A 23,179-nucleotide genomic window follows, 5' to 3' on the forward strand; every position below is an offset into this window, starting at 1 on the left:
GGCCTTCCCAAGATGAGAGCCATTAATTATAATTGATGCCAGATGTGGATCAGAGCGTTGATGATGTAAAGATAAAAGCTTGGTTTTAGATGCATTAAAAGTAATCAGCCACATTTTTCCCCATTGTACCACTTGCTCAAGATCAGAGGAGAGAGAATTGGAGAGAACTTGGTCATTTACTGTCTTAGATGTGCTACCATAGATAGTAGTGTCGTCAGCATAAATGTCTACAAATGATGTAAGGATGTGATTTGGAAGATCATTAATGTAGATCAGGAAGAGAGTTGGGCCTAGAATGGACGCCTGAGGGACTTCACCATTAATACTGTGAGCTTCTGACTTCTGTCCTTCTTATGAACCTATCAGAGAGAAATGATTTAATAACTGAGAAGACATTTCCAGCTATACCATAGCTGGAGATCTTATGAAGTCTTTATGCCATACTCTATCAAAGACCTTTGATATGTCAAGAGCAATTGCCCTAGAAAGGTTGCCTCCGTTGAGAGATTCACTAATCCTATGAGATATAACTGTAAACACATCTGCTGTAGATCTAGCAGAACGGAAACCATATTGGGTGTCACTAAGGTTATTTTTGCTGAGATGGTTGATTATTTAACACAGATTCCAGCAACTTACTCATGGCACACAGGAGACTTATTGGCCTGTACTGAGAAGGAGATGAGTGATCACATGAATTCTTAAATACAGGGCATACTGATGAGATTTTTCAGGGTGATGGGAAGCAATTCTCCTTAAGACAACGTTTAAACAGTTTTGTAAGTATGGGTACTAGTTCTGGTTGAAGTCTTTTGAGTACTACAATTGGAATACTGTCAGGGCCGGTTGCTTTACTGGAATCAAGGTTTTTGATTAGCTTGGCAACATCAGGTACAGATATTTGTATATCACACGTGTGTTCTGATACAGGAGGAAATATTGGAGGTTGGCGGCCTGGGTCACAAAAGGCAGAATTAGTGGCAAAGTTCTTGGCAAAGAGTTTGGCTTTGTCTGATGCTGACAAGATTACCTCAGGTCCATTTATGATAGTTGGGATAGAACACACGCTTCTGTTCAGGATTCTGTTTGCTATTTGCCAAAACTGGTGGGAACCAAGCCGCTGCTCAGCTACTTTGGACTTGACAGACTGACCATACTTGCATTCTTTATTACTTTTTTACAGTGGTTGCTGGCAGTCCTGAAAGCGGCTTTAATCTCAGTACATCTGTAACGTTGGAAGCAATGGAAAAAGTGATTTCTGTGTGCAATGGCAGTAGCACATTCTGGAGAGAACCATGGCTGGCTGTTAGGTTTTTGCTGCAATTTTTTTGAGGGTATGAAACGGTCTATACCTACAATTAACCATTCCATCAGGTCTGATACTATAGAGGACACATCCTTTTTAAACATGGAACGCAGAGATAGATCTGATATAAATGTATGGAAGCTATCCCAGTCAGCCATAGAATATCGATATACTGAACGATGAAGAGGTACATCTGAGGACTTATTACATTTCATTTTCATCTTAACTGATACAACAGAGTGGTCGGAAGATCTAAGTGGAGACAGAATGGAAGCTGAACACAGTCCAGGGCAAGTTGTGAGAAAAAGGTCTAGGGAACTTGCATACTGGCCGTCAGTATTGGGCACACGGGTGGGTTCATGAACAATCTGAATGAGGTCATAAGCAATGGAGAAATCATGACAGAACCTCCCCTCCTCATCCGTCTTGTTTGAGTGAGTTAACCATTCCATTGTGAACATTGAAGTCTCCACAGACATGAATCTGAAGGATAAGCAGATAGGATGTGGTCAATTTTCTCAGATATGCTTTTAAAGATAGTAACTCCGTTGTTGTGGGGGCGATAGAGAGCAAATATAAACGCAATAGTTTGAGCAAGTGCAACCCGGAAGCACATATAAGGTAAGTTAGGATCTTCTCTGGAGATGTTCCTACCACATGGAAAGCCATCTTTTATATAGGCACATATTCCATTCACATGGCAATCTTGGGGGGTCAGATTTGGAAGTTAAATTAAAGTATCCTTTAATTACGAACTCATCTAGGGAAATAGTCTGTCCAATACTAGTTTCGCTTAGAAATAATGTGTCTGGTTTAGTCTCCTGTAATTGGGTTTCAACCTCTGGAAGGTTAGAACATAGACCCCTAATGTTCGAGAAGGATACATGGTAGTGGGGGGTGGTCTACGTTAGAAGTTGGAGATCTGGGTCTAATCCTGTATTTTTTATTGAAACTTTTCATGATGGACTTTTGGGATTTGTGGACTAGGTCGACAGACTTGCTTGGAGCAGGGCAGAGAAGGAAAGTAAGAGAGAAATAAAAATGAAGAAATATATATATTTTTTTTTTGTAGCACATGAAAAGGTAAAGCCGTAACAATTACCCACTAATATGGCATCAAGAAGCCCCACCAGAAGCTACTGCATGGTCCAGAATCCATTCACCAAATGGCAATACAGCAGCCCCAGTACTTTTCACCTGCTGATAGGACAGCCCCTTTAGTGGTTAATCCAAGGTTCGGGACCCTGACTGTCAGGCGAATAATTTCAGCCCAGATAAAATGTTTACCTGGCTACGAGGGTAGTCATAGAAACAGAAAATTTTCAACATCTCTGGCAGCTGTTCACGCAAAATACTGCCAACCTAGAATACAGCTTTTTCTTCTCCCTTTATCAGAAAAATCACTCATAAAAAAGCGAGGCCTGAGTGACAAATAAAGAGAAGCGAGAGTAACGGAAGCTTCCCATAACGCATCCACAATGCATTGTCTCCTCTCCATTTAAAAAAATATATATTACATTCTACATATATATTTACAGTCTATTTTGCATGTTTTAGGGAAGCTATGGTAAAAGATTCCCCTCTCACTAACTGAAAATGAATACAATTGCCTAATCTGTTTATGCTATCAACTTGGAAAATATAAACAACATTTATGGACTCTATTAAAAAATAAAACAATATATATTCCAAATGAACTTGCCAGATAGAATCGGCACATTTTTGCACAAGAAAACTATGTACACAATTAATAAAACAATGAAATAAAGATTAAAAACTGAAATAAATATAATATTAGCACTTGCATCTAGAAAAGAAAAATATTACAAATTCGTGACTTAACTGCTAAAGTACGTCGTTTGTGACTGCAAATAAGAATTGATTTTGTTTGAAATAAACTTCAGCGTTTCCTTTTCAAAAAGAAAACGGTCATCACGTGATATAGCTCTCTACTTGGACAAGCGTGTTCTTTTATAAGTAGTAACATGTGGAGGGGGGGGGTAAGAGAACAGCATTTTCAGGTCTATTTATGCTCTATTTCAAATGAATTTGCCAGATAGAATCGGCCCATTTTTGCACGAGAAAACCATCAGCTGTATTTTCCAGAGCCATGTGAGTAAGGTTTGTTGTGGTAGGCATTCATGATGGATCCTCACTATTTCCATTGTCATATCTGTTGAGCTTTTGATGTACTGCCCCATGCTTACTATCGTGGCTCGATATGCATGGTCTATTTCAGTGAGACCGAGCCCCCCTTCTTTTCGTGATAGGTATATCCTGTCCATACATTGGTTTAGGTATATTATTTTATGTAAGGCTAGGAGTTTCCTAGTCTTTGTCTAGCCTGGTGCTACCAGATCAGGCTGAAACGAAATCACCTACATTGATGCTCCTTTTTGTTTTTCTATTCTTTTTTGTAAAACTTAATTATGTTCTACAAAACCAAAAATAAAAACAGCCCCCTTCCCCTCCCTCCCCCTTTTTTCTACACCCCCACTTCCTTACTGGCTTTCTAAGTTAAAACATACCAACCAATAATACTATAACCCTTTTCCTTTGCAAAACTCATTCATGTTCTGCAAAGCCGAGAATGAAAACAAAATCCAGTACAAGAACACCGAACCAAGCTTTATGACCAATGAAGGAAGTAATTAAAAACAACAAAATTAAAATCCATGAATAAAATATTCAAAGAAATAAACAACTTGAAGCATAAAGTCTTTTTTATTTTCTGTCCCTCAATTGACCAGTTTAATAGGCTACGTCGGTGGGGCATCAAAATATGCCGACTGCCCTCCTGCAGAGGGTAAAAGTCCCTCAATGGAGTTACCTGTTGGCCGTAGGTAGTGACCTGTAATGTCTTGGGATGGGATCCTAGTGGTTGAGCAATCCATGATCTGGAAAAAAAAACATTGTGACATCACACATCACTTTGGCCCTTACCTTGACGGGAGGTCGGGGAGGTCCGATCTGATCAATCGGCTAGTCATGCCAAGCCCTAACACTTAAACTGGCAAATATCGATTACAACCCCCCTCCCCACCAAAATAAACAAAGTCTAAAGATAATACAATATCTTCTTACTTTTTACAGGCAAACCAAATAAGTGTTAGAAGGCAGTGGCAAGGGTCAATCAATTGCTGAGATAAAACCACACAACAGTTCCCTACCCAATGTTTCTATTAAACTGGGAAAATGAAACTAAAGGTGGAATCAGAAAATGATGACACAAACTCAACTGATTGAGTATATCTATTTTGTATCCTTCGGATGAAAGGGCAAATGGGTCTCCCCCCTCCCTCCCCAACATCTCCCACATTTGGGCTTCGATGAGGGTGGGGAGCAAAAAAGATGAAATAACCAAATATATATGGAAATTGGAAAAACACTCAAAAAACCCAGAAAATTATTCAATAACGCTAAAAATAAAAGAACACACTTCGATGTATCTGGTGCATCCAATTCAGACAGTGAGCTAGAATCCATATCAGTGGAAAACAACTCTCCAGAATTTATAGAAAAGGAAAATTTCCCAAGATTCCTAGTAATAGAAATCCTAGAAGGAAAAAAAAAAAATTAGTGATCTATCACCATTCCTAATAGAAAAAATTACTTCACAAATATGCATGCCAAAAACGGTAAAAAAAAATGAAAAATCGTAATCTTCTGATTGGAATAGATAGTTATAAATATGCACAAAATCTCTTAAAAATGAAAAAAATCCACACTTATCAATGTAGGGTATTCGCCCATGAAAAATTAATCGTGTCAAAAGACATCGTAAGAAGCCAGGAACTAACCTTGGCAACATCTGACAAAATCAAAACAGCTTTAAGAAAACAAGGGGTAATTGACCACACCCGAATTAATATCAAAAGAAATGGTCAAACCATACCCACAAATACGTACCTCTTGACTTTTAATACTCCCACAATCCCATAGAAAATTAAAATTGGATGCATAATTGGAAAAGTTGAACCTTATATTCCACTCCCTCTAAGATGCTTCAAGTGCCATAAATTTGGGCATCATAGAGAAACCTGTAGAGGGCATAGAATATGTGGAAAATGCAGCATAAAGAACCCTAATCATACAGAGGACGAATGCCCAAACAAAATAAAATGTCCAAACTGTCATGAAAATCACCCAGCTTATTCCAAAACATGCAAGATTTTTAAAAAAGAAAAAAGTTGTGAAGGTAAAGTAAAAAAAAAAACATTTCCTTCCCAAAGGCAAGGAAAATTGTAAATTCCCTCCAAAAAGCAGACACATGCCTACAAGAAACCTACAAGAAAATTCAGAACACACTACATATCAAACGATACACAACCTATAACTATGTACACGAACAAGGAAACAGAGCTTCTGGGGAGTATCCATTTTAATTAACAATAATATTATTTAAAGCGAAACCAAACACTACACTACAATTTCTCAAAAACACCCATAATTCAACAGCCGGACCCAATGAAATCCCTGATATCTTCCTGAAAGAATTGCCAATGAAATCAAAAGAATGCCTCCTCAAAATTTTCAATGATATCTGGATCAATGAAAAAGTCCCTGACACTTGGAGACACACCATTATAATTCCCATACCTAAACCTTCAAAAGATCCCTCAGATGCAATAAACTACCATCCCATTGCATTTACAAGCTGCATCTGCAAAAACCTCAATTGAATGATCACTAGAAGACTAATCTGGTACCTAGAAAGAAATCACCTAATCTCTGAACACCAAGCAGGCTTCCAAAAGGGCCGAAGCCCTATTGACCACATCATAAATTTGGAAACCTATATTAGAGAAGCCTTCATCCTCAAAGAAACTGTGATAACAGTTTCCTTTGACATAGAAAAAGTCTTTGATACCACTTGGTAGTACGGAATATTAAAAGACCTGAATTAACTAGGTCTAAAAGGCAGAATGCCAACATTTATCAAAAACTATCTGAGTGATAGAACCTTCCAAGTAAGACTAGGAAACATCTTACCAAAGTCTCAAAAACAAGAATTGGGAGTTCCCCAAGGTGCAATTCTTTCAGTCACACTTTTTAATGTGAAAATAAACAATATAACTAATAACATAAAGTCGGAAACAAACTATGTCATTGTAGTGAAGTCTGTTCCTTCCAACAGGTCGAGCTCTTCAACGTCCAAAAATAATTCACCATCACAAAAAGAATTCGCTGTCACTTCTTCCAACCGTCGTTTCACTCTCTGCGCTCTTCACCCTGCTTAAAAAAAAGTACCGTTTATATGTTGCCCATTTCTCCACTTATGCAAATTGACTATCAACCAGAGCCATCTAGTTTTCCATTTCTCCAAACAGCCAATTTGCAAAGGGGGACAACTCAAACCACACGCCCAATTGATCTACACAATCATCACATGTCAACCCATCATGTAGTCGCTCGACCAACATGGCAGCCGTCTCTCTCGCTGCGATCTCCGCGGAGCCTGTTCATGAATGTCGCTACTTGGCTCGACGTCGCTGTCTTCCTCTGATGACACCACTACCGGCCGCACATCAAGGATGTGTCAAGGGATGCCATCGATAGATACATTGTTCGGGGACTGGACACTTATCACAATGCCCCTCCCCCAGCGTGTGGTACAGCGAGCATCAGGCGGTTTGATCCACACTTCCTTTCCCACTCGCACAGTCGCTCGCTTCTCGCCTTCCTCCGCGGGTTCCTGTGCAGTTCGGGGATGCTGCCACTCGTACTTGAAGACTGCCCTCTGCGGCACTGACTCCACTTTTTGCCCTGACTTTGGAGCCATATTATACCAGAAGACAGCTTCTGGCGGCAAAATCTGGCCCCTTTCAGCTATAGCCTTAATGGTCCTGTGATGCCGCTCCACAATTCCGTTTCCGCCTGGCCTATATGCAGCCCTGAAATAGCGCCGCACTCCCCACTTATCCATACATTCTCCATGGCAGCTGAGCGAAAGGCAGTTCCATTGTCCATTAGCACTTCCGTCACTGGACCCCTCTCCAAAAACACTTCTTCCAAGACCTTTGCAATTTCACCTGCATTTTCCGCCTTGATTTCCCTCCAAATGGCTACTCTTCCTGGTCCACAGTCGACCATTGACAGATATGGCCTCTGTCGATAGTGCGTTACATCTATCGCCAACCTGCTCCAGTTCTCTGCCACCTGAACCTCACCAGCTTCGTATCTACTTGGCGCAGGGTCGATTGATTGACATGTCCTAACGGCCTCCTTTGTGATTCTGGGGTCCACCTTCCTGGCCAAGAACAAGGTTCTATCCACTCCAAAATGGTGCATGTCCTGCAAATCCTTCAGAGTGTCTTCATTGAAACAACATATTGCAACAGCCGCCTCATTCGGCGCCTTTAGCCAGGTCTTCCGCACCCTCGTCATTACATCTGCTCTGTTCTTCGCTGAAGGAACGATAGTGACCCTAAGTTGAAGATCAAATTCCCTAATCAGCTCCCTTAACATCATCAATCGACGCTTTACTAGCATATCGGCAGCGCCTTTCGTCTTCACCCTCCTTTCTCCTGTAGCTTCGGACTGGATCCAAGAGAACACAGTGGCTGAGTCGGTCCTCACCTCAACATTCTGTAGCCCCCATTTCAAGGCTAAGTTGATGCCCTTCATAACCGCATCCAGTTCCGCCACATTTATGTGAGCCACGTCGTCCTTCTTCCGCAACCAAGCAGCATCTTCTGCAGTAACACCACCTATTTTCAAGGTGACCCCCACTGCTATACAGCTTGCATCACACCACACAACACCTTCTGCACTGTTGGGTACATGCCAAACACCTCTCACTGGACCCTCCCTCTTCACCTCTTCAATAATCTCTCTCATAATGTCCACAGTCTCTTTATCAACTCCATCCTCCCACTTCGCTCCACTAGCTCGCCTTTTGATATAGCTACATGCAGTCCGTAGCCATCCTGCAATAGGGTAATGGCCTACCAGTCTTCCGCATATTGAGAAGAGTTCTCGCCTGCTCAATTTTTCCGATACCTCCGGGATCTCATTTCGCCTCCGGAACACTAACCGTCCTATCCGGTCCTTTCTTGGTTGGAGCCCTAACATAGCTCCTCCCTCCAATGATTCCGGGCGTTTTGCAATTAGCCCAAAGCTGTTGAGGTGTTTTACTACGTCCTCCGCAGTTGTTACCGTCTCATCCACCAAAATATCATCAATGTAGGAACTGGTGCCTCTTCTGACTGCGTCCTCCTTGCTTAGCACCGTTTTGATGATCGCTGCCATGATTTTTGGTGCAGAATTCAGGCCAAAACCCAACCTAGTCAGGCAGTACGTTCGGCCCTTGTATCTGACCAGCTGGTATTTCCAGAATTCCTGTGAAATGTGGATCTGTAGGTATGCAGATTTTAAATCCACAATCGTCGCAGCCTTCTGAATCTGCCTCCACGCTCGCATGGTCTCCCCGCACACGTCCATCACATCGCCTCCCGTGTGACACGCAACGTGTACGTTCAGCTCCCTGAAGTCCAGTACTGGCCAAACTTTTTGTTTTGTGGGCTGAACAACCGCCATTAACGGCAGCACACCTTCCACCTTCTCCGTCCATGGTCTTAAAATCCCCTCTTAGATCTATTGGTCCACCTCCTTCTCAAATTCAACTCTTGTGCCTCCTCGCAACGTATGCTCGTAGCATTCCACTCTGTTGTTCTGTTGTTGTTGACTGTCCATTTCTCACCATCAAAGTGTGCAGAGAAATCTTGGTCCTCTATCGTGTAACTTTTGTCTAACCCGGCCGTTCCTGTGACACCTTTTTCGAATTGCACACCTGCAGCCCCTTGATGTCCTCCAAATCTCACGGAGTTCCTATATACCGTAACGCCCCCTAGTCGAGCAATTGCGTCCATCCCTAGCACCACATTGACACCCGTGACAATTTTGTTAATAACAATCGCCTGGTTTGTTAGTGACATCCCACATACCATCAACCAAATGATACTTGTGCCATTGCACTTCACCTCTCTGCCGTCAACTGCCGTAATGCTGCTGGTTCCATTGCATGTGTCAACCATGTCTTTGGTGACAATTGTTGACTTACAGCCCGTGTCGACAAGGGCTGTTGCACTTCGTCCATTTAGGGTCACCTCTACTTGTGGTGACATACCCTGAAGCGCTTTCATCGAATAAGTGGGGTAGCCACCAGCGCAGTGGCTTCCCCCTGTTCGTTTCCCTGGGGGGCAGAATCTGCTGATGTGGCCGACTTCCCCACAGCGGTAACACGTGACTTCTGGTTTTGGCTCCCTGCACTCCCTCGCCATATGGGGGCCTTGGCATCGGTAGCATCTGCCAGAGAACCTGGGTCTCTGCCACAGTCCTCTCTGCTTTTCGTCCTTCACAATTTCCTGCTGCAGTTTGCTTCGTTGAGCGACAGCTACGATTCCCTGCTCACTCTCTTTTTTCCTGGCCAGCACCCTAGCCTGTGTAATCAACTCCGCCACCTCCATAGTATTTACATCCGGCAGTTGCTGCAGAGCTATAGAAATATGGTCCGGGAAGCCATTGATAAAGGCCATCTTAACCATCTGTCGACGGCCTCCTCCATTGAATCCTGCTAGTCCCGTCAACCTCCTGATATTGTTGGCGTAAACATCGACAGGCTCTCCGGTCCACACCATACGGCTTAGTTTGCCATATGCCACAACCGGTCCTTCGGTAAATGCTTCCTTCAACTTTTCCTCAATGGCGTCAAAAGACAGTCGATCCTCCTCCCGCATCTCCAGATATAGGGCCAGAGCATCACCATCAAGATACAGCGGTATCAAGCTGGCTACATCCGCGATGTCCTGCAACTTAGCGACAAGTTTAACCTTGGTCAGCCAGGTTATAACATCTCCCTCTCCAGAGAACGTCTTAAGCATTTCACTGCTGATCCTCTTTGCTTCCATAGTTCCCGCTGAAATAGCTTGTAGTGAAGTAGAAAAAAAGAAATTAAAAAAAATATATAAGACACAGCTGTTCCTTCCAACAGATCGAGCTCTTCAACGTCCAAAAATAATTCACCGTCACAAAAAGAATTCGTTGTCACTTCCAACCGTTGTTACACTCTCTGCGCTCTTCACGCTGCTTAAAAAAAAGTACCGTTTATATGCTGCCCATTTCTCCACTTATGCAAATTGACTATCAACCAGAGCTATCTAGTTTTCCATTTCTCCAAACAGCCAATTTGCAAAGGGAGACAACTCAAACCACACAGAGCCATCTAGTTTTCCATTTCTCCAAACAGCCAATTTGCAAAGGGGGACAACTCAAACCACAGTCATCTATGTTGATGATTTCATGATAAGTTTTAAGGCCAAACATATGAACACTATTGAATGACACCTACAACTATGCATCAACAAAAATTAACAATAAACTAAGTTACAAATCAATACAAATATCTTGGAATCACCTTTGACAAAACACTCACCTTCATACCCTACATTAAATACTTAAGAAAAAATACAACCAAAGGATGCAACATGATAGAACGATAGCACATACAAACTGGGGAGCTGATCGCAAAACAATTTCTAAAACTCTACCAAACACTAATAAGATCAAAGTTGGACTATGGCTGCTTTATCTACGGTGCAACAAGAAAATCCTACATCAGAGAATTCAACACAATTCACCACCACGGACTCCGACTAGCACTTGTAGCATTTACCACTATACAAGTCAAGAGTCTCTATGCAGAAACGAATGAACCTACACTTGAAATGAGACGGACAAAATTAGCCCTACAATACTATACAAAACTTGCATCTAACACCTCGAACCCTATATACCAGAGTGCCTCTCACCCCAGACACCAAACACTATTCCAAAAAAAAAAGAAAAAGCAATCAAGCCTTATGGTCTCCGCATGAAGGAAATAAAAGACGAAGTCAAAATTAACATCTCGCAAATCCACAAAGCTTCTACACTCGAACATCCACCCTGACTTTCCAAAACCTCTGTAAACCCGGCCGAACATCCAAAAAATACTACTATACTATTAAATCTCTCAAAACACGCCAAATCCAACACAATTAAACCCATCTTTATGGAAAAAATACATGACATCCTTCATGACTATCCAGATTATAAACACATTTATACTGACGGAACTAAATCCAAAGAAAAGGTTGGAAGCTCTGTTATTTATTGGCAAAGAAAAATCCAAAAACGCCTATCTGATAGGTCTTCCTTCTTTAGTGCTGAAGCCTAAGCAATAAACCTGGCTCTTAATATTATAAGTGCCGATCAAGCAAACAAGTTTATAATATTTTCGGACTCTTTATCAGTTTTAACTTCATTAAATTAAACTCACAATCTGCTAATAACTAATCTATTTAACAAACTTGATTTTCTTAATACTCATAAACAAATCATTCTCTGCTGGATCCCAAGCCATATTGGCATCCTAGGAAACACAAAAGCTGACCTAGCTGCTAGAGTCACTAAACCTGGAAAAATCCAACATAAAAATCCCCTATACAGCAAAACAAAATGGCAACAACAATGGAACACTTATACAAAAAACAAGCTACAAGAAATCAAACCCACACTTGGAGAATGGAGTCCCAAATCTAAACTAAACCAGAAAGAAGAGGTGATCATTACAAGATTAAGAACAGGACACATAAATATCACTCATTCATTTCTATTAAAAGGAGAAAACCCACCTGATTGCTTACCTTACCAAGAAAACTACACTGTTAAACATTTTCTGATAAACTGCATCAACCTAGCTCCCTTACGCCAAAAACACTACAGCACTAACAACATTAAAGATCTCTTTGAAAATATAAATGAAAAAAAAAATCTATATTACTTGAAAGAGGTAAATCTCTTCACCAAAATATAAATCTACCTTAAAAAAACAAAAATTCATCCTAAATGTTTGACTAAATTTCCTCCAAACTTTCATACTGGAAAATAAAGAATACCTACTCTGCTAAGAGCCCCCTGGACCCCCACTTATTTGGCCTTAAATGACCATGCAGCTGTTGATAGGCCAATAAACCGAACAACCAACCAAATTTTATCTAGCTGGTCTTATTGATATTGCATTGAGGCCAATCAATAATAGCAGACCCATATAAGATGACAAGGATTGCAAGCTGATTTATGGCAGTTATTTTGTTTTGGGGGATTAATTTAGATTTGAAGATCTTTTTAAGGTCTGCTGTGTATTCTTGTTTCACATTATATCTCATTTTTTCATGCTCCACAGTTACATTTTTCTCTATACCAGGGTGCTTATATGTGGCATCCTCTCCAAGATCTTCAATAAAGTTGTCATTTAACTGAAGATTTTTGCATGTCATCTTTTTTCCTTTTTTTATTGTGCATTTGGCACATTTGTCAAAATCAAACTCCATGCAGACATCTTCTGTGACTGTTTTTACAGTTTCTATCAGGAAGACAAGCTGTTTTTCTATCTCTGCATAGAGTTTGAGATCATCCATAAAGAGTAAATGGTTCACTCTTTTACCTTTTTTTCTTCCTGCTTCTACTAAGACTGTGTGTGCACATTAAATTATGGTACGCTAAAACAGTCAATAATATCAGGACAGCGTATACTTATACACTGAATAGGTTCAGCATCCGTGACAATTTCATAAAACAAATACATATTTTACAGATGTTTGTCTGCATCACACAAAGGCACATACCTTCTTTTATCATTTCCTTCTCTCACAGTTACTGAAATAAAAATACTTCTCTGTGAAACAATAACACCGGACAAGTTCTTTTTATTGTTCTATAGTTTATTTACATTCTTTACAGTTCTGTGCTTCCTTCAGAGTTTTACAATGTCTCTAGATTTCTATAAACTTGTCTCTTCAAGCTTCCAAACTGCAAGAGACAAATTTCTCCCAGCTAATACCTACAGTGGCTCAAACTAACTTAGTCCGCTGACTGTTTACATTAATATATCATAACCTATTTCTTTGTTTACATTAATATATCATAACCTATTTCTTTGTTTACATTAATATATCATAACCTATTTCTTTGTTAGTTATGCACTTTATGTAAATAGGTCAATTTTATTGTTTGTTTTGCTGAACTAAATTCCGAGTCCTTTATTATTGTAATTCTGTAAATATTTTATTGTGACTTTAAAATCTCTTATTGTTTCAAATACCTATTTTCTAACATTCTTTCACTATTGAAATATTTTATATTTCAATAACATTGTACTCAATCATTCATCAACACTTGCAATTTCATGGAACATTGGGAATCCAGTCTGCATGGTCCTAATATACAACATTTGATCAAGCAGTAAATCTATTTTCATATGTTGCATTTTAAATGCAATAAATTGGTAAAAGATAGAATTGTCTTTTGTTTTTAAATTGTAATTATATTTCTTATTGCTCTATTAACTTTAATGATGTTTTTTCTTTGCAGAAAATGTATTTGAGTCTAACACTGGCAATACTGAGACACCCACAGACACGCCGCCATCTTCTCTCTAGTGTGTTATATCCTTGACTTATGAAATAATTTTGCTACATTCTATCTATCTATCTATATATATATATCAGTATTTGAAAAATGTACTCACACTTCAAATAATGATAAAATCTTTATTTATGATCATACAGAAGACAAAAATAATTGAAAAATTGTTTGCAAATGTTTAAGTTGATCAAAATAATTGTCCTGATAATGTGCACAAAGGAATTCACAAATGTCATAAAACAGGTTTGATTTCAATGCATCAATTGTTCTTGTTTTGGTATGATAAACTTTGTCTTTGAGATATCCTCACAAAAAGAAGTCCATAAGCATGAGTTCTTAGAAACACATAGGGTATTCAATGGTATGCCTTCATTGTCATTCATCGCAATGGTAGGGTAAGGTGCTCCATCTTGCTGAAAGTAGATCTTGCGATCATCAGACATTTTTGAAATTTGTGCATCAACAAACTTCTGAAGCAAGTTGAGGTAACACTCATCAATGACAGTTCTGCTAAAAAAAAAAATGATCCTACAATGTGCAATGTAAATATCCCATACCACACTGTTACTCGTAAGTTTACATGGTGTTAAAGTGTTACATGAGAATATAGATAGGACCTTAATACATGACATTATGGCAATTTTAATTTACAGGTTGCTTCATTGCTTGACACAATTTTGTGGGAAAACACTGCATCTTCTGCAGTGGCGTAGCTAGAGTAAATGTCACCCCGGGGTGTGTGTGTGTGTTTTTTTGTTTTTTTTTTAACAATGGGGTCACCACTTATCAAGGCCCGGAGGCCACTCAGGGATAAGGGTTATTGTGTGTACAGTAATCAATGAGATAGTATTGTAGTAATCATTAGTATTGGAGATTTGATAGAGTGTCTTACTTAAGGAGGCGGTTTGTCAGGAATTTGTTTATGTTGGATTTGAAGACATCCAAGTTGTAGTCAGGTGGGAAACAGGCGAACGGAAGAGAGTTCCACAATCGTGCACTTCTGAGAAAGAAGCTCTGGTCATGGAATCTACGTTTGGATTTAGACACAGATAAAGAGTTGGGGAAATTATTGACGGTAGTTTTAGCCAGACGGGTGTTTCTCGTAAAAGACTGGCGAGGGGGGACGAGAGATTGGAGCTCAGACGAGCACTTGCCATGGAAATAACAGGCTCGCAACGTCTCTTCTGTGGGAGATGGGCTGCAGGGAAGAGAAAAGGGCATCCCCCACCAAACCATGAAGTCTATTTTGTACTCTGTCAAGGCAGGATAGGCTGTTTTTAGCAGCTCCTGCCCAGATGTGGCAGCAGTACTCCATCCTTGGATGTACTTGGCTTTTATACAGATAGAGAATTGCATCAGTAGTGAAATATCTTCTGGAGCGGTAGAAGGATGCCACCATTTTCCCAGCATCCCTGGCAACAGATTTGATGTATGTGTTCCATTTCAGATCAAGAGTAAAGGTCAAACCCAGAAGCTTGTCAAAACATGGAGCCTCCCAAAGACGAGAGCCATCCATTTCAATTGATACCAGATGAGGATCAGAGCGTTGATGATGTAAAGATAGAAGCTTGGTTTTGGATGCATTAAAAGTGACCAGCCACCTGTTCGCTGAAATGTTACGCCACTACCCCCACTTCACCCTATGCTGAATGATTAGCTATCGTTAAATTTTCATACATGCTCTACTTACTTCTTGACTGGTATGTTACTGCTTACACGTACAATCAAAGACAAAATCAGTTCAAATCCAATGATTTTTGAAATGTAACTGTTAATAATATCACAATAATAATAAACTTATTTACTAGTATGAAAACCTTTTTTGGAAAAAAACATAAGTGTATACTATGACGAGTCACTTTGTAAATGGATGAATGAATGAATGAATTGTTGTTATGAAGAAGAAAAGGGAGTATTAGAAATGCAATCGAATAGAAATGCCGAAAAAAAGGAAAAATCAGTTCGTGATTAGAATTGGAAAAGATGGTTTGAAAACAAAAATACATGTAACAGCTGACTTGCCTTATCAACTCAAGAAATGAAGTGAATAAAATAAAATGGAAGATGATCAAGTGATGATAATAGCTGAATGGGTGGAAAAATAAAATTATGAAGAAAAGAAGAAATAAGACACTTAAAAAAGAATTGAAAAAAAAAAAAAAAAGAAACTGTGAGTTAACAATCTTTTTGATTTATATTTAAATCTACACTAAAAAGAAAAATGGTACTTATGCAGTTTTGTTACCGCGATTTTTTCAAACCTTCCTGACTGTTTCCAGGTAGATATCGAGAAGAACTGGGATATGCAGAGTTACTTAGCCAATCAAATTCAAGTTAGCAGATGCTAAAAAATTAAATGAATTTTTTTATTCAGTTATTTTTTTTTTGTCGAATTTCACACTTTCATAAAGTTCTTTTTCCCCCAAAGTTTCCTGGAAATAAATGTATAAACTTTGTTGATGCTACTACACATGTGACAATGAACTATGTCGAGAGAATGTGGAGGGAAGCAAAGCAAAGAAAGAAAATCGAATGTAGGACCAATAGGGAACTATTAAAAAGTTATCTGACAGAGTTCACGTGGAGACAAAAATTCAAAGGTCCTTTCTCCTGCATAATGAACCAGATAGCTGAATATTACCCTCAGCTTCCTTCCACCTTTTCTATGCCCTCTTCTCTACCTTAACGGTTTTCTTCTGCTCTTGCAGCAAAAGAGAAGTTGTCAACCACCCTACCCTCTACATTAAAAAAAAACAATGCCCCTCAAACAATAAATCAAAAAAAAATTTTTAATTTACAGGTTTCATAAAAAGACATCTACAAAAAATTTTTTTTTCATATCTTGTTTAAATTCTATTACTTCATTTTCGTTTTCTTGTTAAAATAAAGCTTTTACGTTACCAGTGGTTTTTAATTATTTTCTCCTTAAGATATATTAGCATTATTATTTGGGTTTTAATTATTTTCTCCTTAAGATATATTAGCATTATTATTTGGTTTTTAATTATTTTCTCCTTAAGATATATCAGCATTATTATTTGGGTTTTAATTATTTTCTCCTTAAGATATATTAGCATTATTATTTGGGTTTTAATTATTTTCTCCTTAAGATATATCAGCATTATTATTTGGGTTTTAATTATTTTCTCCTGAAGATACATCAGCATTATTATTTGGGTTTTAATTATTTTCTCCTTAAGATATATTAGCATTATTATTTGGTTTTTAATTATTTTCTCCTTAAGATATATTAGCATTATTATTTGGGTTTTAATTATTTTCTCCTTAAGATATATTAGCATTATTATTTGGGTTTTAATTATTTTCTCCTTAAGATATATTAGCATTATTATTTGGTTTTTAATTATTTTCTCCTTAAGATATATTAGCATTGTTATTTGGGTTTTAATTATTTTCTCCTTAAGATATATTAGCATTATTATTTGGTTTTTAATTATTTTCTCCTTAAGATATATTAGCATTATTATTTGGGTTTTAATTATTTTCTCCTTAAGATATATTAGCATTATTATTTGGTTTTTAATTATTTTCTCCTTAAGATATATCAGCATTATTATTTGGGTTTTAATTATTTTCTCCTGAAGATACATCAGCATTATTATTTGGGTTTTAATTATTTTCTCCTGAAGATACATCAGCATTATTATTTGGGTTTTAATTATTTTCTCCTTAAGATATATTAGCATTATTATTTGGTTTTTAATTATTTTCTCCTTAAGATATATTAGCATTATTATTTGGGTTTTAATTATTTTCTCCTTAAGATATATTAGCATTATTATTTGGGTTTTAATTATTTTCTCCTTAAGATATATTAGCATTATTATTTGGTTTTTAATTATTTTCTCCTTAAGATATATTAGCATTGTTATTTGGTTTTTAATTATTTTCTCCTTAAGATATATTAGCATTATTATTTGGGTTTTAATTATTTTCTCCTTAAGATATATTAGCATTATTATTTGGGTTTTAATTATTTTCTCCTTAAGATATATTAGCATTATTATTTGGTTTTTAATTATTTTCTCCTTAAGATATATTAGCATTATTATTTGGTTTTTAATTATTTTCTCCTTAAGATATATTAGCATTATTATTTGGTTTTTAATTATTTTCTCCTTAAGATATATTAGCATTATTATTTGGGTTTTAATTATTTTCTCCTTAAGATATATTAGCATTGTTATTTGGTTTTTAATTATTTTCTCCTTAAGATATATTAGCATTATTATTTGGGTTTTAATTATTTTCTCCTTAAGATATATCAGCATTATTATTTGGGTTTTATTTTCTCCTTAAGATATATTAGCATTATTATTTGGGTTTTAATTATTTTCTCCTTAAGATATATCAGCATTATTATTTGGGTTTTAATTATTTTCTCCTGAAGATATATCAGCATTATTATTTGGTTTTTAATTATTTTCTCCTTAAGATATATTAGCATTATTATTTGGGTTTTATTTTCTCCTTAAGATATATTAGCATTATTATTTGGGTTTTAATTATTTTCTCCTTAAGATATATTAGCATTATTATTTGGTTTTTAATTATTTTCTCCTTAAGATATATCAGCATTATTATTTGGGTTTTAATTATTTTCTCCTGAAGATATATCAGCATTATTATTTGGGTTTTAATTATTTTCTCCTTAAGATATATTAGCATTATTATTTGGGTTTTATTTTCTCCTTAAGATATATTAGCATTATTATTTGGTTTTTAATTATTTTCTCCTTAAGATATATTAGCATTATTAAGATATATTAGCATTATTATTTGGTTTTAATCTTCATTGTCTCTACATTTATTTTGATTGACTTATAAAATTCACGCTATTCCGTCCTTTCGCGTGTTTGTTGGTCTTTTTCGTATAAATAAAGTGAAACTCGTCGAAGCATTGCCATCAGCGGCCTTTCATACCAGGACGTCTTGAAAGCAATTAACTTTGATCAATGTGGGAAAACCCCTTCATATCAGACAATTGCTATTCATTTGAGAGTTCCCCCTTTTTCAGGGAAGCTTGGTTTCTCCAACATCGTGGGGAAACAAATAAATAAAATGGCAGAAAGTTGAACACTCATTTCTGCACCTGTGTATTCACTTAGCAAGTCAACTTTTTGATTGACATCGCTAAATTTGAATGCTTTTCACTTCCTGTGGCTTCGTAGCAGAGTGGTAAGATGTCACGTTTTCTTTCACTTTCTTTTCCGCCTTCGGGTTTATCACGGTTCAAGCCTGCCTGCTAACACTTCTTTTTTCTGTTACACCCCCAAATACCAGGGCAATGTTTTATTTTGGAGAAACTTCTTTCACATGATGCCACAGAAACACATATTGTCAGAAAGAATTTTACAGTCAGCGTAAGATATGGCAATAACTCAACAAAGTTCCACTTGATGATAAACTGTAGGAATTACAGTAAAGTCTAGTGCTTAACTTCCTTCAAGTTTATTTCAGCTACTTGTAGGTGTCACCTTAAACATGGAATTTTTAGACAAATGTTTTCTACAGCTCATCATACACAGCTGTGAGCTTGGCAATAGACAACTGTATTTCTTGCCGACACAAATAACATGATCTAGCTGAGCAGCAGAAAAAGTCAACAAAATGTCATTCACTGCCTGTACTCTGGTATCGAACACGATATAGAAATGGTCCAGACACTCTAACATTGGTTCCTTAGTTTCCTGCTGCAATGACAACCCAGCATCTCTTCTGACATTCTGTTCTTTCTTCTGATTCTCCTCTCTGTAGAGATATCAAGTTCTTCACATTTTTGCAAGCGTTTGTTGGATGGCATTGTCAACAACATTTGTATACTGCTCTTCCAAAAAAAACCTTGAGAGCCCTTAGTTTGGTAGAACCATGTCCAGGGTAATACCTGGTGTTTGCATGTATTTCTGAGCTACTTTTACTTCTTGTAAAATGTCGCTCCAGAAAAACAAGAAAGCAATGAAAGAAAAGTCGCATATAGCTGGCAACAGATTGTGCACAGTGCCTCTTTTTCCAGCATGACAGATGATCCTTTAATTGTTCATGCTAAATAATTTTGGGATTTAGCTTCCACCAGGCTTCAAAATCAGTGACAAAAGTAGATGTTCCAGGAGCCTTGTTATCTTTGGCAAACAAATGACAGAAAAGCAGTACTACTTTCTGTCACACAGTGAGTGAGCCATCCATGATTGTAGTACCCTGTCGCAATTATATAACCATTTAATCCTTTCTTTCTAATTTTTTTTTTTTGCACTTAAAAAAAATAAAATGAATGTCATCAAATGATTTCAAATGTACTATTAAAAACTTCAAAAATACAGGGTTTAGAGTTTCCTATAAAAATCAGCAAAAAGATTCTTCAATGACTAGTTTTTTTTTTTTTTAAAGAGTTTGTCATTCTTTAGAAAAGATTTCTTTTTTAAATTAACAACTTAAAAATTAGATAATATATATTAAATAAATTCTCTTTCCGACAATTTACGTACCTTAGCCTGGCTGGAAATTTTTTTTTTCGGGGTGGGGGATGGGGTCACTCTTCTTTGGCTGTCATCTGTGGTGGACCCCCGCCCCCCCCCTATATATGCCACTGATCTTCTGCACATTTTAACAGGTACTATTCACAAAATAAAATTTGCCAGTCTGGATCATTGTTGTTAAGATAGATTAGTGTTGAAATGTATTTCCAGTGCAAATACTTCATTATGTAATAGATATGTGTTTTGAGATCTGATTTTCCTGAGCAGTTTTTGTTTGTCAAAGTGAGTTTTGTGCATGTTTCCTACACCTGCTTTCTTTTCTTCTGTGGTCATCCAGAACATTTCTTGTTGATGTTCTGGATGGTTCCATCTACTTCAGATGTGTCTGATGCGATCAATGGTTCAGCGTGTTGGTGGTGATTTTGCAAATTCCCTTCTGAATTGTCTCTGCACTTCAATAGAATTTTCAATCTTCAAATAATATTTCAGAAGAACTTACTCTTTTTCAAATTAAGTTGATTTCCTGCCTGTGATTAAATACACTTAAAACACACAAAAAAAAGAAGATTGCTAGTTACAGTTAAAGTGTGAGTACATTTTTTGGAGATGCCTCCTCCCTTCACTCACTCTCTCTCTCTCTATATATATATATGTGTATATATATATATATATATATATACACACCTCTCTCTCTCTCTTTATATATGTATGTATATATATATATATATATATATATATATATATATATATATACTAGCAAAAGTACCCGTCGTTGACTGGGTTCAAAAACAGCCTACAGAAAATGGACTCTGATTTATGAAAGTATGATAGGTTATGAAAAGGAAGGGTTGTAAAGAGATAGCTTCGAATTTGGGGGTATCAAAACCAAAGCAAAATATGATGAAAGTAAAAATAAAATAGATAAATCCCATAGTTTATTATATCATACCTGTTCACACTGAAACACTTATCACAATATTCTGTGGATCTATATTAAAAAACTTTGTTAAACTTTGTGACATATTTCCATTCAATGCGGTCAGGTGCAAACAAACACCCCATAATTATATTATACCATATTTCTTCAAACTGAAATATAATTATCAATGTATACTTACGCAGATGGATATGAAAAGTCTTTATTAAAGTTTGTGCCTATTTCCATTCTATGGAGGCCAGGCACGAATGCAGACCCCACAATTTTATTATGCCATCCCTATTTAAGTTAAAACATACTTATCAAAGTATTCTTATGTACATCTATATCAAAAATACTTGTAAACATATTTTTTAAATTTTTTATTTCCATACTTTGTGGACCAGGCACGTATGCAGACCCCACAATTTTAATGAATCATTATTATGCCAGATCAAACATACCCATTCCTGTGTCTTGATACATCTTCTATCATTATATGTAATCGGTTTTCTATAATAGTCAACCATACAGGAGCCTATTCGTGACCAGAGACACACACAAACATTCAGCTTTATATTATAGATATATGTGTGTGTCTGTGTGAATATATATATATATATATATATATATATATATATATATATATATATATATGCACACACACATATATATGTATACACACACACACACACCGCCCCCCCTCCCACCTGTAGAAAAGTGCCCAGTTTAAGGTAAAGATATTAATGTTTTTAGCCAATTTTTCGATATTTGTCATGTGAAAGGTGGAACTTCAAAACGATACTAATCTTGAGAAAATCCGTCGCCTTTGTCGAAAGTTTTGGACAGACATACAAACATACATACATACATTTATATATTTGTAACTAAAAATTTTCAATCCAAACCGATGAAAAAGCTTGCCCTATCTCTGAATACCCTTTATGTAAAATTTCAAATGTTTAGACCAGAAATTGTCTGAGTAATTTGGTAGAGACTGCAAAGGTCAAATTTTTTAAACTTTGACCTCTATTATAACCCCTTAACATTTATTGTTTTGGGCTCAAATCAAGTTATTAAGTTAGATCCATGTCCAAGGAACCTATATCTAAAATTTCAAGTGTTTAGACACAAAATTGTTGGATTAGTTTGGTAAAGTTCTTAAAGGTCAAATTGTTGAATTTTGACCCATTAACAGCCAAATTTCTGGCCGAAAACCGATCACATAGATTTTCCTAAATCTCAGTACCCTGTATATCAAATTTCGAGTTTGTAGACTTTAAATTGACAGAGTTATTGCATAGGGAAATGTACACACACAGACAGACACATTAACTTTTATAGATATATAGATATATACACACATAGATATCTATATAACTATATATATATATACACACACACATATATATATATATATACACACACACACACATATATATATATATATATATATATATATATATATATATAGTAATTTATAAATATATATAAATTACTAACTAACTCTACCTACGTATTGAGCACTTTTGAAGTAAATACTTAAAGTTTACGCATAAATCTATACTTTCGTATATTAATTTTATGTGAGTAAATGAAGTAGTTATATATATATATATATATATATATATATATATGTTGATGTTAAAGACCATATACACTTTTATACATCATACTATATATAACAAGTTTCTACTTTAGAATTCAATAAAGCTTTCCCCAACATTCTATTATAATTCCATTTAGTCTTTTTCGGTCCTAATGAACCCTATGCTAGACGCCGCATCTCAACCATGCTACTTAGTACCTTCTCTACTCTTCTGATTCGAAGCATTAGGCTTCGAAATGCCTTGGCATAAAGAGTCCCTTTTATCCCCCAAATTTTGCTTGTATTCCATTAGTCAATAAATGAACCAATCCACTTGTGACTTTATTTCATACTCCTGTTGTTCTATTATATCCAATGATAATTGTTGAGCTTGTATTCTTTGTCTTGCT

The 23,179-nt window shown here is 36.6% G+C and overlaps 1 protein-coding gene across 3 annotated transcripts in view; it reads left to right on the plus strand.

Annotated features, from left to right (window-relative positions):
* LOC145295982 (E3 ubiquitin-protein ligase RNF123-like) overlaps positions 1–23,179 on the plus strand; it is a 911,347-nt gene that overhangs the window by 327,096 nt on the left and 561,072 nt on the right. For all 3 annotated transcript variants that reach the window (XM_080141948.1, XM_080141929.1, XM_080141938.1), the window contains one exon: positions 13,718–13,791. In XM_080141948.1, coding sequence (XP_079998074.1) covers positions 13,718–13,791 — 74 coding nt within the window. The remainder of the gene's footprint in view (positions 1–13,717; positions 13,792–23,179) is intronic.

Source organism: Euprymna scolopes, chromosome 2 (genome assembly GCF_053919585.1).
Source record: "Euprymna scolopes isolate OS-2025 chromosome 2, ASM5391958v1, whole genome shotgun sequence".
Lineage (NCBI taxonomy): Eukaryota > Metazoa > Mollusca > Cephalopoda > Sepiida > Sepiolidae > Euprymna > Euprymna scolopes.